General features: G+C 36.9%; 1 protein-coding gene across 6 annotated transcripts in view; it reads left to right on the top strand.

Moving 5' to 3' along the window:
• TTC29 (tetratricopeptide repeat domain 29) overlaps positions 1-18,222 on the top strand; it is a 245,195-nt gene that overhangs the window by 79,871 nt on the left and 147,102 nt on the right. For all 6 annotated transcript variants that reach the window (XM_081544279.1, XM_081544278.1, XM_081544277.1 and 3 more), the window contains exon 8: positions 5,332-5,417. In XM_081544279.1, the coding sequence (XP_081400405.1) occupies positions 5,332-5,417 (86 nt within the window). The remainder of the gene's footprint in view (positions 1-5,331; positions 5,418-18,222) is intronic.

Genomic DNA, 18,222 nt, shown 5'->3' with positions numbered 1-18,222 from the left:
TCCCCTAGTGACTATTCATCTTCTTTCTGTCCCTGTGCACTTACTTCTTCTGGAGAGTTCACACAAATGGAATTATACTATGTATGATCTTTTGTGTCTAGCTTCTTTCACTTAGCATCATGTTTTCAAAGTTTATTCATCTTGTAGCATATATCACTACTTCATTCATATTTATGGCCAAATAATACACTATTGTATGATTATTATCACATTTTCTTTATCCATTCATCAGTTGATGGACATTTATGTTGTTCCCACCTTTTGTCTATTATGAATAATGCTACTCTAAACATTTGTGTACATGTTTTCAGTTCCTCTGGGTATATACCTAGTTGTGGAATTCATGGGTCATATAACTATGATTAACTTATTGTTGTTGTTCTTGTTCAGTGGCTCAGTTATGCCTGACTCTTTATGACCCCATGGACTGCAGCACGCCAGGCTTCCCTGTCTTTCACCATCTCCCAGAGCTTGCTCAAACTCATGTCCAGTGAGTCAGTGCTGCCATCCAACCATCTCGTCCTCTGTCATCCTTTTCTCCTCCTGCCTTCAATCTTTTCCAGGATCAGGGCCTTTTCTAATGAGTCAGCTCTTCATATCAGTTGGCCAAAGTATTGGAGCTTCAGCTTCAGCATTGGTCCTTCCAATGAATATTCAGGATTAACTTACTGAGGAACTGGCAAAGAGTTTTCCCAAGTCACTGAACTGTTTTACATTCCCATCAACCATGTATAAAGGGTTTCACTTTAGCCACCTCCTCACCAGCACTTGTTGCTCTTTTTATTACAGTCATCTTTAATAGGTATAAAGTGATATCTCTCTGAATTTATTTTGCACATCCCTGTTGGTTAATGACGTTGAACATCGCTTGGTGTGCTCACTGTCCATTTGTTTATCTTTTTTGCAGAAATGTGTACTCAGTTCCTTTGCCCATTTTTAATTGGGTTATTTTTCTTTTTATTATTGAGTTATAAGAATCCTCGAATATTCTAGAGCAGGTCCTTCATCAGATTTGTGATTTGAAAACACTGGGTTTTCTTTTCCCTTTCTGATGATATCCACTGAGGCCCAAGTTTTTAATTTGATAAAGCCCAAAGTAATGTATTCCTTCTTCTGTTGTTTGTGCTTTTGCTATCATAACTATGAAGGTTTTCACTAATCCAAAGTCATGAAGATTTACTTCTATATTTTATTCTAAGAGTTTCATAGTTCTAAGTCCTATATTTAGGGGTGTGTGTGTGTGTGTGTGTGTGTGTGTGTGTGTGTGTGTCAAGAGGGTCCAGCTTCATGTTTTGCATGTGGGTATCCAGTTGCCCAAGTACTAGTTGTTGAAAATGCTCTTCTTTCTCAGTCTTGTCTTGGGACTGTTGATAAATTTAATTGACCATAAATGTGAGGGCTGGTGTCAGAGGCCATCTTTGTCTTCTTCCTGATCTTAGGACAAAAGCTGTCAGTCTTTCACCATTAAGTTTAATGTTAGCTGTGGGGGTTTTTGTAGATACTTTTTTTAACAAGTTGAGGAAGTTCCCCTCTATTCTGAATTTGTTGAGGGTTTTTTTTTAAATCATAAAAAAGGGTTGGATTTTGTGAAATGTCTTTTTCTGAATCTATTGAGATGAAAATGTGGTTTGTCCTTTCTATTAAAAATAGTATATTATATGGGTTGATTTGTACATGTTGAATCAATCCTAAATTCCTGGGATAAATCCAGCTTGATCCTGGTGTTTAATCATTTTTATATACTCCTGGATTGGCTTTGCTAGTAATTGTTGGGAATTGTCTATATTTATGATGGATGTTGGCTTGTAGTTTTCTTTTCTTGTGGTGTACTTTGATGTCAAAATAATAGTGGCTTCATAGAATGATTTGGGAAGTGTTTTCTCTTAGTTTTTGGAGGAGTCTGTAAAGAATTGGTGTTGATTGTATTTTTAATATTCGGTAGACTTCATCATTGAAGCTATCTGGGCTTCTTTTGTGGAAAGTACTTGATTTCTAATTTAAGTTCTTTACTTATTGTGAATCTATTCGTATTTTCCATCTCTTCTTGAGTCAGTTTCAGTAGTTTGTGTCTTTCTGTTTTTCCATTTTATCAACTGTATCTAATTTGTTGGTATACCATCATCCATAATATTCCTTTATAATATTATTTTTATCTCTGTAAGAACTGTGGTGATTTCCCTCATTCATTCCTGATTTTCATAATTTGAGGATTTTCTTTTTTTCCTTGTTCAGTCTAGCTTAAAGGTCTGTCAATTTTGTTGACTTTTTCAATGAACCAACTTTTGGTTTTGTTGATAGCCTCTTTTTTTTTCTATTCTCTATTTCACTTATTTTCTCTCTAGTCTTTTATTATTTCCTTCTGTTTGCTTTAAGTTTAATTAGTTCTTCTTTTTCTACTTTTGTAAAGTGAAAAGATGTTTCCTTTTTTTAAAAAACAGGCATTTATAGCTGTACATATCCCTCTATGCTCTGCTTTAGCTGAATCCCACAAGTTTTGGGGTTTTGTATTTTCATTTCCATTCATCTCAAAGTATTTTCTAGTTTACCTTCTCATTTCTTCTTTGATCCAATGATTATTTAGAAGTGTGTTTAATTTCCACGTAGTTGTGAGTTTCTCAAATGTTTCTGTTATCTTTAATTTCATTTTCTTGTGGATACCATCTCCTCAGTGATATCTACTACCCTGACAACTGTATTGAATATTGAAACCTGCTTTTTCCTTTGTACCCCTACTTAGCATTCTCAAATCTGCTTAACCTGCTTAATTTTTTCCCCTAAAATACTTATCACCCTGAAACTTACCATATAATTTATTATGTTTATTTTCAATTTTCTTTTTCTTTTATTTCTCTAAAATATAAACTCCCCAAGGACAGGGAATTTGTCTGGTTAATGTACTGATGGATCCCAAGCGCTGAGAGTTGTGTCTGGTATTTGTTTTTCAGTCACTCAGTCGTGTCTGACTCTTTGCGACCCCATGGACTGCAGCACCCCAGCCTTCCCTGTCCTTCGCTGTCTCCTGGAGTTTGCTCAAACTCATGTCCATTGAGTCCATGATGCCATCCAACCATCTCATCCTCTGTTGCCCCCTTCTACCTTGTACAGGATGGTCCTAATAAATAAGCACTGAATAGATGAATGAGTGAATATGTGTTAGCCAAATAACAAAAGGAAGTTTTAGGGAACATTTTAATAAAACATTTGAGTTACTCCCAAGAACATTGTCTCTGTCCATTATTCCACCTGGGATGACTTCCTCTTTAGATTCTCTAGTAAAATACTAGTGTAAGATGAACAATTTAGTTTTGAAAATAAAAACATATTAATTTCTGTAAGATAAACAATTATTGACTTGGCTAGCATGGCTAATATAAATTTAACCCACTCAGGTAAACAACACAATATAAATAATATTTGACCCTTTTATCTTTTGTATGTCACAGTTGAGTGAGTGTTGAGTGTGTCACTCAACTGTACTGCATTTTCCTTTGTTATTTTATTACTTTCAGTTTATCTTAACTTCATCTCAATTAGTAAACAGGAAGTTCTTATACTTAAATCCTATTTTAAAACTATTATTTGGTGTGATCTATTTCAATTAGCTGTTTCAAAATCTTTCTGTCTACAGGAATGGATTTTGTTTCCTACTTTTCTGGGTTGCTTTTTACATAAAGTTTAATGCAAATAATGACCCTGTATGTAAACATGCAGTTATCACTGCTTTACACCATTTAACACAGCAAGTACAAGTCTCAAGTAATCAACTTTAATTATCAAAGAGGCAACTTCCCACCATAGTCTCTTCCTTCTACCCCTTCTTTTCCTTCCCTAGTCCCACCTTTCTCCCCAGCAGTCATAAGCCTATAGCAGAGAAAAAGTGAGGACCCAGCTGAATTATGAGTTCAGATTTCCCAGACTGAATCGCTAGCATCATCAACTCTGCTGAAGCGAGATCTTGAGGGTATAATTCTCTGCAATTGATGAAATTGTCAGAGAAGAAAAAATACACCGTCACTGGCATCTGCTGTCCTGTTTCCTTGCAGCCTTCCAATTGAGCCACTGCTTCACAAGAGGTAATTCAGTGAGTGCTGAGCATGTGTGCAGTGTAGAGAATTGCTAGCTCCTGTGGAAATCCATCACGGTGGGAAGGCGGAGTGCAGAAATCTAAGGATCTTTACTTTCCAAAGACAAAAAATGAGGGTAGATCTGTCAGCATTTGCATTACCCAGGAGTTAGGTAACATTAAAAGGCAAAGACTTCCAAAAGTAAAAGAGAATAGTATTATTTTTTAAAATAAGAACCTCCCATGATTCTTGCAAGTATATTAGATTTACACGTTAAATTTTGTTTATTAAATGTTAGTAAATTATCTATTTATTAGACAGTGTGATATATGTCTTGTTGAAGCACATGCTACATGTTTACATATTTGGGGAAGAAAAATTTGATAATGCCTGGAATAAAGCACATCCTACAAAAATTAGAAAGGCTAAATTCCTTGTGAAAAGATGGTGAAAAGTCACTAGCAAGGGAAAATGTGTTTGGATTTCAAAATATGCATGGAACTTTATACCAAGAAACCAAGCTCTGGCATTCTCACCCAAGTTTTAAGCAATAACTTTACAAGTAAACCTAGTCAAGGCAGTAATTCCTTAATTTGCTAATTATCTGCCCTATTGGAGACATAGCTGAATGCCAGTCTGTGTGTGTGTGTGTGTATTTGTGCACCAAGTAAGGCTGATACTCTTTATCAATTATTTCATGTATGTAGTCACAGCTCTGGCGAATGGCTGTAGGTTTTACATGGTGGTGCATGCATACTAAGTTGCTTTCGTCATGTCTGACTCTTGGCGACCCTCCGGACTGCCAGACTCCTCTGTCAATGGGATTCCCCAAGCAAAAATACTGGAATGGGTTGCATGCCCTCCTCCAGGGGATTTTCCCTACCCACGGATCAAACCCGTGCCTCTTATGTCTCCTGCATTGGTAGGCAGGTTCTTTACCACTAACCCCACCTGGGAAGCCCTTACATGGGTGACTGGTATAGAAATTATATATGGATGTCAAAATGCTAAGACTGGATTTTGTACACAGAGGAAACAGATCATAATTATATTGCTAATACACCTTGCTCCAATATCTGTGACCCAGGTAAATTATATTAATGTCAGCCTTTTTGATCAGTACACAGCTAGGCTTCAGGGGTTGTTGATGTAAATCTGTATACTTTGTTATAATAACTTTCCACTGTCTTGAAAAGCAGAGATTCTGTTTGTGGTAGTAAGCCAATTTCTTCAATACCATAATATTTTTTCTACATTTTTGTTTTAGGAAATGACAAAAAGATGGAAGGAGAGGCTTCCTATTACTTGGGCTTAGCACACTTGGCTGCTGGAGAGTATGAAACAGCATTAGCAGTAAGTTCAAGGATACTTTTCATCACTGCCACTTTTAATTTTTATTTTATTATATTTGTTTTATTGTATGTTTTTATAAGGCCAACAGGAATGAGATGGGCCTGATGTCAGTGTACCTGTTTATAGAGACTAAAGCAGAATAGCAATATTCTAGAAGCATTAAAAATTGGTTTTACTGATGGAGTTAAATATATAGAATAATGGGACCCTCCACTCCCATAGCACCAAAGACAAGAGGAAATGGATTTAAATTACAGCAAAAAGTATACAGTAAAAAAAATTATAATAAACTTATGATGTGATTTGGGACATTTTTCTTAGAGAAAACTGTGGTTAATAAGCAACAGATTGAATTCCACTGTTGTGGACTTTTCATTTGTGGGAGTTAAGGGAGAGGGCAACAAATGGGGAAGACATCGCTTGTCCCAATCTGAGAAGTAGCCTGTTTCATGATAAAAATCACTGTTTGCCTATTTTATGATCAGGCTTGCTGTGTTTGACACACAAAAAAATGTCAAGAGCTATCTTTTCTATAACAGAAGTCATTTTTCTCCCATTCTTCTCTTACCTCTAATACATTTCAAGTGTAGCTTCATATTTAATTTTGTTTACATCTCAGGTAATAATCCTACTTGACATGGAGTATTGGCTTTGTTTTCAGCTTTAAGGAGCTCTTACTGGCTCTTTTAGATATACATGCTGTGTAGCATTCCTATAATTGGGCTAGAAACATTCTTTATTGTCCTTAAAATTGGATCATCATAGGAAACTTGGGTTTTCCTAGTTGACTCTTCTGCTTAATATTTTTTAGTTAATGATATGCATTCAGCAAGGCTGTTGTGTTCCAGATACTTTCGGGAGCACAGAAGCCAACAAGGTGCACATTTCCCTGTAGGAGCTAATTTAATGAGGGTGACCAACTTGTAAACAACTATAATTCAAAACAGGATGGACAGGGGGTTTCTGAATTCAGAGAAAAGTATGCATTTAGTTCCAATACTGAAAATCAAGAGGGTTGCACAGAAGAACTTTTGAGGGATGGGATAGCTACAGGCAGAAAGTGTGAGAGTCATGGATAATGGAATATTAGACACACACTCATTCACACACACTCAACATGAACGTTTGAGAAGGTTTGAGAAGCATTGAATTGTTATGTGCAAGGTAGAATACAGTAGGAGATCAAGCTGGAAAATTAAGTGAAAACTAGCTTAAAGATATTCCGCCCACCTCATCACAATGCAAGTGCATGACAAAATAAATACAAACAATACCATAGTGTTTACAGTGAAAATAAATCTTCCTTATACCCCTATACTCAGTCTCACAGTTTTCTCAAAGGCAGTTATAATTACAAGTTTCTGGTATATCCTGCCAAAAATTTTCATGTATATGCCTGGCATATAAGTACACATATATGTGTGTCCATTTTGTTGTTTACAAAATAGTAAGTTTTTATACACACTGTTCTGCCTCCTGAATTAACTTCCTCCATACTAATGCATATCTAGACAGGTCTCATTTTAAAAAGGACTCATGGTATCCAATGGTATAGCTATACTATAAGGGATTTAACCATCTCCTATTGGTGGGCATTTAGGTTATTTCCAATCAGTTTTTTTTTAATTAACTTATTCATTTTAGTTACTTTACAATATTGTAGTGGTTTTTGCGATGTATGGCAAAAACCATACACATAGTCCAAAAGTCTGTTCTTTACATCTGTGTCTCTTTTGCTGCCTTGCATATAGGATCGTTATTACCATCTTTCTAAATTCCATATATATTGCTTTAATATACTGTATTGGTGTTTCTTTCTGACTTAACTTCACTCTGTATGATAGGCTCCAGGTTCATCCATCTCGTTAGAACTGACTCAAATGTGTTCTTTTTTATAGCTAAATAACATTTCATTGTGTATATGTACCACAACTTCCTTATCCATTCGTCTGCCGATGGGCATCTAGGTTGCTTTCATGTCCTGGCTATTGTAAACAGTGCTGCGATGAACATTGGGGTACACGTGTCTCTTTCAATTCTGGTTTCCTCAGTGTGTTTGCCCAGCACTGGGATTGCTGGGTCATATGACAGCTCTATTTCCAGTTTTTTAAGGAATATCCTCACTGTCCTCTATAGTGGCTGTACCAGTTTGCATTCCCACCATAAGTTTTTATCACAGAGTATAGCAGTGAACAGCTTTGTGCTGAAGTGAGAGATGATCTACAGAGTAAATTCCTACAGGTGGAAATGCTGAGTCAGAGAGAAGGTGAATTTAAACATAAATTTATTTTTACTTATGATCTTCACTTCAAAGACACTTCACAAATTTATAGTCATATAACAATAGCAATAAGTCAAAGTGCCTGCTTTCTCAGGAGCTGTTTGTATTTTAAGTATTTAGACATATAGTTAATATGTGTTGTGAATGTTTTTCCGGGCCATTTTTTAAGGTATTTTTTTTGTCAATTGGAGGATAATTTCTTTACAATGTTGTGTTACTTTCTGCCATACAACAAAGTGAATCAGCCATAAGTACAGGCCATTGTTTTTGTACCTTATTATGAAATTCTTTCATCCCGAGCTTTTAGATATGTATGTGGCCAAATTTATCAGTTTCTTCTTATATGATTTCTGGACATTCTTCTGGACATTCTTTCTGGACCACTCATTCCAAATACCATTTTTTTAAGAATTAGAAATTCATTCTAATTCCAAGATCATATTTTTTAATCTGTTGGAAGATTGGAGAGTCTTAAATGCTTTGCTGGGGAATGTGAAGCTCATTTTTTAAGCAATATTTGATGACTTAGATGAGGCTGGTGACATGATGTCCTTAATTCACTCACAGTTGTTGACTGAGCACCTTGTGGCAGAGACAGCATGCAGATGCTGGACCTGACCATCCTCACACTGAGAATGTGCTCCCTTCACTTTAGCCTTTGCCTTCTTGCATTCAGTCTATCATGAATTCTTATCATCAACTCCATACACTCTTTTTATTCTCTCACTCATATTTTAAATTTATATTGGGATATTTTCAGATTTTCAGTATTTTTCCCCTATATTCAACTACTATCTCTCAGAAATTTCTTCTCCTTTCCAAAATGTTGTCCATCTGTTTAAAGATTTTTATGTGATTTTTTTTCCCAAAGAATCTTGACTTAGAAGAACCTGTCACATGTAAATATCCCTAATTAATGGTTCTCATGATGTGAAAAAGAAGGGACTCTGAAATTTTGCTGATTTTGATCTTGATTTAAAGGCTTTAAAGTGAAAGTGAAGTCGCTCAGTCGTGTCCGTCTCTTAGCGACCCCATGGACTGTAGCCTACCAGGCTCCTCCGTCCATGGGATTTTCCAGGCAAGAGTACTGGAGTGGGTTGCCATTGCCTTCTCCGACCTACTATTGGGGAAAGTCCATTTGGTGAAGAGAAGTGATGGTTCCTATAATAAACCTGTGTAGAAGATCATAGAAACCTTGACATTTAAAAGAGAAGAAAGCTACCAATGTACATCAGGTGCTGAGGAAAGAAGTAGTAATTCCCTTCGACCATTGTCAATTTCCACCTGAAAATTTCCAAGTAGAGTAAATTCTTAATTTTAGAAAATAAATGTATCTTATGAAGTCCTAAGATCTCAAGAGGAAAATATTTTAGCAAAAATCACAGTCAAGACCTTATACAAATTTGGCCCAACTCCTACAATCAAACATTGCAACCATAAAGTTATTTTAAGAAAAAGGATGGTCCTATCTAAGTAGTTTTTGTGCATGAATTTTCTTTCTCTGTAAATACTCCATTCCACTTCCTAATCTTAAGAACATCAACTTAGATCAGTATTCAGTACTTTCACTGAGTTTTTCCCATTATTTGGTTATTTCCCATTATTAAGCAGATTATTAAAGCTAGTGGAGGTGATGGAATTCCAGTTGAGCTATTTCAATCCTGAAAGATGATGCTGTGAAAGTGCTGCACTCGATATGCCAGCAAATCTGGAAAACTCAGCAGTGGCCACAGGACTGGAAAAGGTCGGTTTTCATTCCAGTCCCAAAGAAAGGCAATGCCAAAGAATGCTCAAACTACCTCACAATTGCACTCATCTCACATGCTAGTTTTAGAAAAGGCAGAGGAACCAGAGATCAAATTGCCAATATCCACTGGATCATTGAAAAAGCAAGAGAGTTCCAGAAAAACATCTATTTCTGCTTTATTGACTATGCCAAAGCCTTTGACTGTGTGGATCACAGTAAACTGTGGAAAATTCTGAAAGATATGGGAATACCAGACCATCTGACCTGTCTCTTGAGAAACCTGTATGCAGGTCAGGAAGCAACAGTTAGAACTGGATATGGAACAACAGACTGGTTCCAAATAGGAAAAGGAGTCCATCAAGGCTGTATATTGTCACCTTGCTTATTTAACTTATATGCAGAGTACATCATGAGAAACGCAGGGCTGGAAGAAACACAAGCTGGAATCAAGATTGCCGGGAGAGATATCAATAACCTGAGATATGCAGACGACACCACCCTTATGGCAGAAAGCGAAGAAGAACTAAAGAGCCTCTTGATGAAAGTGAAAGAGGAGAGTGAAAAAGTTAGCTTAAAGCTCAACATTCAGAAAAGTAAGATCATGGCATCTGATCCCATCACTCCATGGGAAATAGATGGGGAAACAGTGCAAACAGTGTCAGACTTTGTTGTTTTGGGCTCCAAAATCACTGCTGATGGTGATTGCAGCCATGAAATTAAAAGACGCTTGGAAGGAAGGTTATGACCAACCTAGATAGCATATTTAAAAGCAGAGACATTACTCTGCCAACAAAGGTATGTCTAGTCAAGGCTATGGTTTTTCCAGTGGTCATGTATGGATGTGAGAGTTGGACTGTGAAGAAAGCTGAGCGCCGCAGAATTGATGCTTTTGAACTGTGGTGTTGGAGAAGACTCTTGAGAGTCCCTTGGACTGCAAGGAGATCCAACCAGTCCATCCTAAAGGAGATCAGTCCTGGGTGTTCATTGGAAGGACTGATGTTGAAGCTGAAACTCCAATACTTTGGCCACCTCATGGGAAGAGTTGACTCATTGGAAAAGACCCTAATGCTGGGAAGGATTGGGGGCAGGAGGAGAAGGGGATGACAGAGGATGAGATGGTTGGATGGCATTGCTGACTCGATGGACATGGGTTTGGGTGGACTCCGGGAGTTGGTGATGGACAGAGAGGTCTGGCGTGCTGCAATTCATGGGGTCGCAAAGAGTCAGACACGACTGAGCGACTGAACTGAACTGAACTGATTAAGCAGAACTTATCCTTTGAAAGGAAAATTCCCCATATTGATACTTCATTTGATTTTATAGTACTAAATTCTTGTACTATTTTTAATTATTCCATATATAAAACGGTAGCAATGTCTATGCTTGCAGACATGTCAGAATCTTTATAATAACTTATAATGCTTCTAACATTGATGTTAGCTCTTATATATGGTTAACCCAAATCTCTAGCCTTATCAGCAGCATCCCATAGAAAAACACAAATAAAGAATGTATCTGAAAAATACTTATACTAATATTCCAGTAAAGCTGAGCGCCGAAGAATTGATGCTTTTGAACTGTGGTGTTGGAGAAGACTCTTGAGAGTCCCTTGGACTGCAAGGAGATCCAATCAATCCATCCTAAAAGAGATCAATCCTGGGTGTTCATTGGAAGGTCTGATGTTGAAGCTGAAACTCCAATACTTTGGGCACCTCATGCGAAGGGTTGACTCATTGGAAAAGACCCTAATGCTGGGTAGGATTGGGGGCGGGAGGAGAAGGGGACGACAGAGGATGAGATGGTTGGATGGCATCACCGACTTGATGGACATGGGTTTGGGTAGACTCTGGCAGTTGGTGATGGACAGAGAGGCCTGGCGTGCTGCAATTCATGGGGTCGCAAAGAGTCGGACACGACTGAGCGACTGAACTGAACTGAACTGAACTGAATATTCTAGTGACTTATGGATTGTTTATAAATATTAACAATGGAGGATGCAGATTATATTTGTAAAATGATATCATCTTAAGGTTTCACTAAATAATTGTAATCAAATTTTATTTATTCTTTGACTCAACAGATATGAAGATATTATATATATATATCAAGAAGCATTTCTATCAAAGGATAATTTATTTTATTTCTAATGGTTAGGGCACAGAAATGTTAGGGGCAAGAGGTTTCTTATATACTTGTTCCCATTTAGTTCCTTTCTTGTTTAATTTGTTACCAGCTCCCTTAAGAGTAACTCCCTCTTTCATAACAGTAAGCTCTTCACCTAAATGTTAATCTAGCTGACATACACATGCTTGCAGATTCTACAGTAACATGCATAAAACAAGTTTTCCTTTTAATCAATTTTATGAGTGATGATTTTTATCTACCACTGAAACCATGATGCAACCCAAATAAATGTGAGCTCTTCACAGCTCTCTTAGTGGGATACCATGTTAAAAGGAAAACATCCAGCAAGCTAAAAGAAAAGTAATTTCAATTTTTCCGTGGTCGTCCTCAGAGAACTAGAGATAAAATTCTTAACTCACAGCAGCATTATTTTTTAAAAATTCCTCTCTCCTCCTATTAAAAAAAAAATCAATTTGTCTTTCTCTAAATATCCTGAAGGTTGTATTTTCATGTCACTTCCTGAACACAAAAGGTCCCTCCTATGTTCCACTCACCGATGTTTAATCACCCCTCTCTCTCCCATCTCTCCTTCTACCTGCTTTTCTCTCATGGGTCAAAAAATCATGACTCTTCAAAAGTCACATGAGATGTTCAACTTTGATAATTTGTGTGTGTGTGTGTGTCTGTGTGTGTGTACGTGCATGCACATGTGTGTGCTCAGTCGTGTCTGACTCTTTACAACCCCATGGACTGTAGCCAGCCAGGTTCCTCTGTCCAAGGAATGACATGTCCAGGCAAGAATACTGAAGCAAGTTGCCATTTCCTTCTCCAGGGAATATTCCCAACCCAGGAATCCAACCTTCCTCTCTTGTGTTTCCTGCATTAGCAGGCAGATTATTTAGTACTCGCGCAACCTGGGAAGCTCCCGCTAATTGTTAGAGAAATGAAAATCAAAACTACAATGAAGTACCACCTCACACTGTTCAAATGGGCCACCATTAAAAAGTCTACAGATAACAAATGCTGGAGAGGATGTGGAAAAAAAGGAAACCTTCCTACACCATTGGTGGGAATGTAAATTGGTACAACCACTGGAAAACAGTATGGAGGTTCCTCAAAAACCTCAAAGTGGAGTTGCCATGTGATCCTGCAATCCCATTCCTGGGCATATATCCAGAGAAAACTCTAATTCAAAAATACACATGAACCCCAATGTTTATAGAAGCACTCTTTACAATAGCCCCCACATGGAAGCAACCTAAGTGTCTGTCAACAGAGGAACGGATAAAGAAGATGTGGTATATATATACAATGGACTGTTGCCAGAAAAAGCAAGGGAATTCCAGGAAAAAATCTACTTCTACTTCATTGACTATACTAAATCCTTTGACTGTGTGGATCACAACAAACTGGAAAATTCTTAAAGAGATGGGAATACCAAACCACCTTACCTGCCTCCTGAGAAACCTGTATGCAGGTGAAGAAGTAACAGCTAGAACTTTACATGAAACAACTAACTGGTTCAAAATTGGGAAAGGAATACAACAAGGCTGTATATTGTCACCCTGCTTATTTAACTACTATGCAGAGTACATCATGTGAAATGCCAGGCTAGATGAATCACAAGCTGGAATCAAGGTTTCTGGGAGAACCTCAGATATGCAGTTCATACTCTCTAATGGCAGAAAGCGAAGAGGAACTAAGAGCCTCTTGTTGAGGGTGAAAGAGGAGAGTGAAAAAGCTGACTTAAAACTCAACATTCAAAAAACTAAGATCATGGCATCCGGTCCCATCACTTCATAGCAAATAGAAAGGGAAAAAGTGGAAACAGTGAGATTATTTTCTTGGGCTCCAAAATCACTGCAGACAGTGATCACAGCCACAAAATTAAAAGATGCTTTCTCCTTGGAAGAAGAGCTATGACAAAACTAAACAGCATATTAAAAAGCAGAGACATCACTTTGCTGACAAAGGTCTGTCTAGTCAAAGCTGTGGTTTTTCCAGTGGTCATGTACAGATGTAAGAGTTGGACCATAAAGAAGGCTGAGCACCGAAGAACTGATGCTTTTAAATTGTGATGTTGGAGAAGACTCTTGAGAGTGCTCTGGACAGCAAAGAGATCAAACCAGTCAATTGTAAAGGAAATCAACCCTGAATATTCACTGGAAGGGCTGATGCCGAAGCTGAAGCTCCAGTACTTTGGTCACCTGATGGGAAGAGCTGATTCACTGGAAAAGACCCTGATGATGGAAAAGATTGAGGGCAGGAGGACAAGTGGCGGCAGAAAATGAGATGGTTAGATAACATCACTGATTCAATAGATAGGAGTTTGAGCAAACTCCAAGAGATAGTGAAGGACAGGGAAGCCCCGCGTGCTGCAGTTCATGGGGTGACAAAGAGTCAGACATGACTTAGCGACTGAACAACCACTATATATATATATGCATATATATGCATATATATACGTATATATATGCATATATATGCGTATATATACGTATATATATGCATATATATGCATATATATGTTCTTTTTCATATCCTTTTCCATTTATAGGTTATTTCAAGATTGAATAGAGTTTCCTGTGCTGTACAGCAGGTCCTTGTTTATCTATTTTATATATAGTAGTGGATATCTATTAATGCCAAATTCCTAATTTATCCATCCCTCCCCTTTCCCTTTTGGTACTCACTAGTTTGTTTCCTATGTTTGTCTTATTTTTGTTTTGTAAATAAGTTCATTTGTATCATTTTTTTAGATTCCACATATACGTGATATCTCTAATTGTCAAGTGGTTAAATATTTGAACTAATAGTAGGTTTTGAGCTGGTCTTTATATGGAAGGTAACTATGGAATAGAAAGAGTAAGTGAGAGGTGAACTTAGAAGATGTGGATCTTAGTCCTTTGGCCCCATTCGAGCTGCTAGCTTTAGCTTTGTCACTTAACTTCTTGGAAGCTCAGTTTTATTTGTAAAATAAGGGTTACAAATGGAAGTTTCTTTGTGCAAATCAAAAGAAAAAAACATAGGTTTACACTTTAGACTATCAACAGTTTTCAAATGTGAGATACCATTATTACTGCAGATTGTGATGTAATTAGCACTGAACAATGACAGCAACAATACTCTAGCGTGTTAGGCTTCCCTGGTGGCTCAGACAGTCCTTTACTAGGTAACATATTAGGTGACATATAGTCAGTATCCATCCAGAGTGCCTGCTTTGTACTTATTTTTTTTTCTTAACTGTAATTCACTAGTTGTATCATAGGTAAATTACATAGTGCTTACATTTATCTTTGTAATAGCATATTTTTATAATAAAAATATAATAAACCATCATTTTATGGAAATATTAATTTATTAATAACTTTTCCTTGAATAGAAAAGGCATTTATCTTTTTTAAAGAAAAGGAATTGGAGTCATTTCTTTATTTAAAGATCAGACCTCTTCACTACCCATTAAATAGAAGTCGTCTTTACTTATAATTTAGAAATCATTACCTAAAAGTGACCCTTCTGTTCCTGTCTAATAGCCTCAGTGTCTGAGGGGAGCTCAGATGCAGACACAGAGGAAGTCATGACCTCCTCCTCCCAGAGGGCTGCTGGTCGTCATTATACGAAACATGCAGACAGTCCTGCATGCAGCCAGTGAGCCTCTTGGTCGCTGCGTAGTTCATCAGCAGCTTGGAAAATATGCTGGATCGGACTCACCATGCAGTGTTGAGACAGGTCAGGTATAAGCTCAGGAGTTCAGCAGTCATTTTCCTGCTTGACATCCAAGTTTTCATCGCTTCATCCTTTTGTCCTGTGTCCACCTCGGGCAGTCTCCTTGTCGAGAACCTGAAGGAGCAGCTGTTCCATACCCTGCTCTCCCAGTTGTTGCCCTGCAGACAGCTCTCTACTCAGGACTGTATCCCCTCGACACACATGCCCACCAGTATCCAAATAGCACTTCCTTCCTTTTCATTTTGTACCTTTTGCTAAGAAGAGAAATGTTCAAAATATCCATTATCTGACAAGCGAAGGAAAGGTCATAGGATTAGAGAAAAGCACTATAGAGGAAGTCATATTTCCTAATTTTTTTAAAAAATGGATTTATTTTCAAATCATAGCAGTATATTACCCCAACTTATTAAGCAATAACTTCAAGTGTGGTGTAAGCAAGTAGTCCATATCTGATCTTATTTGAAAGTGAAGTGAAAGTGAAAGTCACTCAGTCATGTCTGACTCTTTGCGACCCCATGGACTATACAGTCCATGGAATTCTCCAGGCCAGAATACTGGAGCGGGTAGCCATTCTTTACTTCAGGGCATCTTCCCAACCCAGGGATCGAACCCAGGTCCCCCACATTGCAGGGGGATTCTTTACCAGCTGAGCTACCAGGGAAGCCCTCTGATCTTACTTAATACCTTTTAAACAGCTTTATTAAGAAAACAGTATTTTACATAATTCATTAAAAATGTTTTAATTTAAGCACATTTTAAACACATAAGAAATGTAAAACTGTGTTTTAAATAATTTGGAGATTATGAAAACATGTTTTACTAATAATTTTATGGCTATTACCTCTCTGTTTAAAGTCACGACCTTTCTAAAGCATTAAAACAAATAATCTTACAGTAATAATTTAGTATAAATTTCTGTAGCAAAGACTGCAGACTAAAATCTTAGTAAACTAAATTTTAATTTTCAAATTTCCATCTAATGGGTAGGTAACTATCCTTAAACCTTTTTCTATTTTTAGTTTTCCTAATTTTTTTTTTATGGTATTACAGCTTAGGAAAATTGCCTCTGTAGTTTTTCTTCTTTTTAAATGACAACTACGTGATGGTATTTTTCACATAAATAACAGTATTTGTCACTTAAGTGACACAAAAGCATTATAGAAAAATTTAAAGGCTCAAGAAAAAGTGAAATTTGTATTTTAAAAAACAGTAATCTGTATGGGAAAAATTTACAAATTATAGACTTTCATGAAAATGAAGAGATGCTTTATGTCAAAAAATAAAGTTCATGACCTATATGAATATTAAATACTGATAAAATGAAATTTATTTTATAATAAAAAATTTTATAAAATTTATTGATTATTTTTAAAATGTGAAAGCTCATTTTAAATTCCCTTGAGATATAGAATACCACTTTAACCAAAACTTTGTGATATTGTCATTTATTATAAAAATTAAAGTACCACTAGAGTAGCTGTTTACAAAGCTGCTGCAATTTTTGTTTCCAGTCATTCACATTTTAAGAAATAATGCAAAAATTTCTAATATCTGTTTTGAAAGAAAATGAAGAGAAGGATAATTATTTTTATTTGGTTCATTCTAAAGAGGATGAACTTCAAGACTCTAAAAATTGAGACTCTAATCAACTATCCCGAACAGTGACATATGGAACATAATGTATGTACACTCCTTAAAGTTCAAGGCCTAGCATATGAAAATGTTCTCTAGAGCAATAAAGCAACCTGCATAGTTCATCACAAGACTAATTGTATGACAGACCTAGAGGCAACGGCACAGCTGTTAGGACATGTGGATCCAGAGGCCCACAAAGAAGTCATCACACCTGCAAGGACCTGGAGATGATTATAGGATTAGATGGTCTAAACCACAATCATGTGCAGATTAGACTTCATCATTATAAATAGAGCCAAATTGCATATATTTCCTCTACAACATGCAAGGTAACTTCAGGAAAAAAAAATATAATTCAACATCTTAAAATTTATCCAAAGTATTCTCAAATCTATCTGTAGTGTAGACAGTTACATGATCTTCAACTCACTGCTGCATTTTTAAAGATTATCAGTATAATTAATGCTGCTGATGGTTCAGTCAGTAAAGAATTTGACTGCAACGCAGGAGACCACCTACGATGTAGGAGACTGTCTACAATGTAGGAGACTTGGGTTTGATCCCTGGGTCAGGGAGGTCCCCTAGAGAAGGAAATGGCAACCCACTCCAATATTCTTATCTAGGAAAACCCATGCACAGAGGAGCCCGGCGGGCTACAGTCCACGGGGTCCCAAGAGTTGGACACAACTTAGTGACTAAACCACCACCACCAGTGTGCAATAACAGCAACATATACTAGACTCTAAAAAATAGCATTAATACTATACTCTTAATTTTCAATCTATATCCTTAAAAAACAATGTAAAAACTATTTTACCCAGTAATTTCAACTTTCTCCTTAATCATGTAAAAGTTTAGTTTTTAACTAATAAAGTAGACTCACTGAAGATTAAACCACTGTTTTTTTTTTCGTGACTGTCTTCTATTGACCCTGTTTTTTTTTTTTTTTTTCTATATGATAAGGCTGATGGCCAGGGATAGAGAAAAAGAAGGAAGACAGTGAAAAAACTAACCAACCTGGAAAATGATGTTTAGTTCTTGAATAATCAAGGGTTGATTATATAGATGTGTGTAACAGCTTTCATTTCTGAGCATTTCAAGGGAGAAGGTTAAGATTCTTTTACATAAAAGCATGACTTAGAGGCAAAAGATTAGAAAGTTAAATTGTATCAAAGGTTGGCAAGGATGTGAAACAGCAGAAACTGTGGTTAAAAGTGTAGTCCAGTTTAGAGTGATGGGGAGGGCAAGAGTCCGTGTATGATTACCCTGTGGTGCCAGCCCCACTCCACAGA

Source organism: Giraffa tippelskirchi, chromosome 11 (genome assembly GCF_054371585.1).
Source record: "Giraffa tippelskirchi isolate mGirTip1 chromosome 11, T2T-mGirTip1v1.2.pri, whole genome shotgun sequence".
NCBI classification, from domain to species: domain Eukaryota; kingdom Metazoa; phylum Chordata; class Mammalia; order Artiodactyla; family Giraffidae; genus Giraffa; species Giraffa tippelskirchi.
The sequence above is the reverse complement of the archived record's forward strand: the minus strand, read 5'-3'. Positions and strand labels throughout refer to the sequence as shown.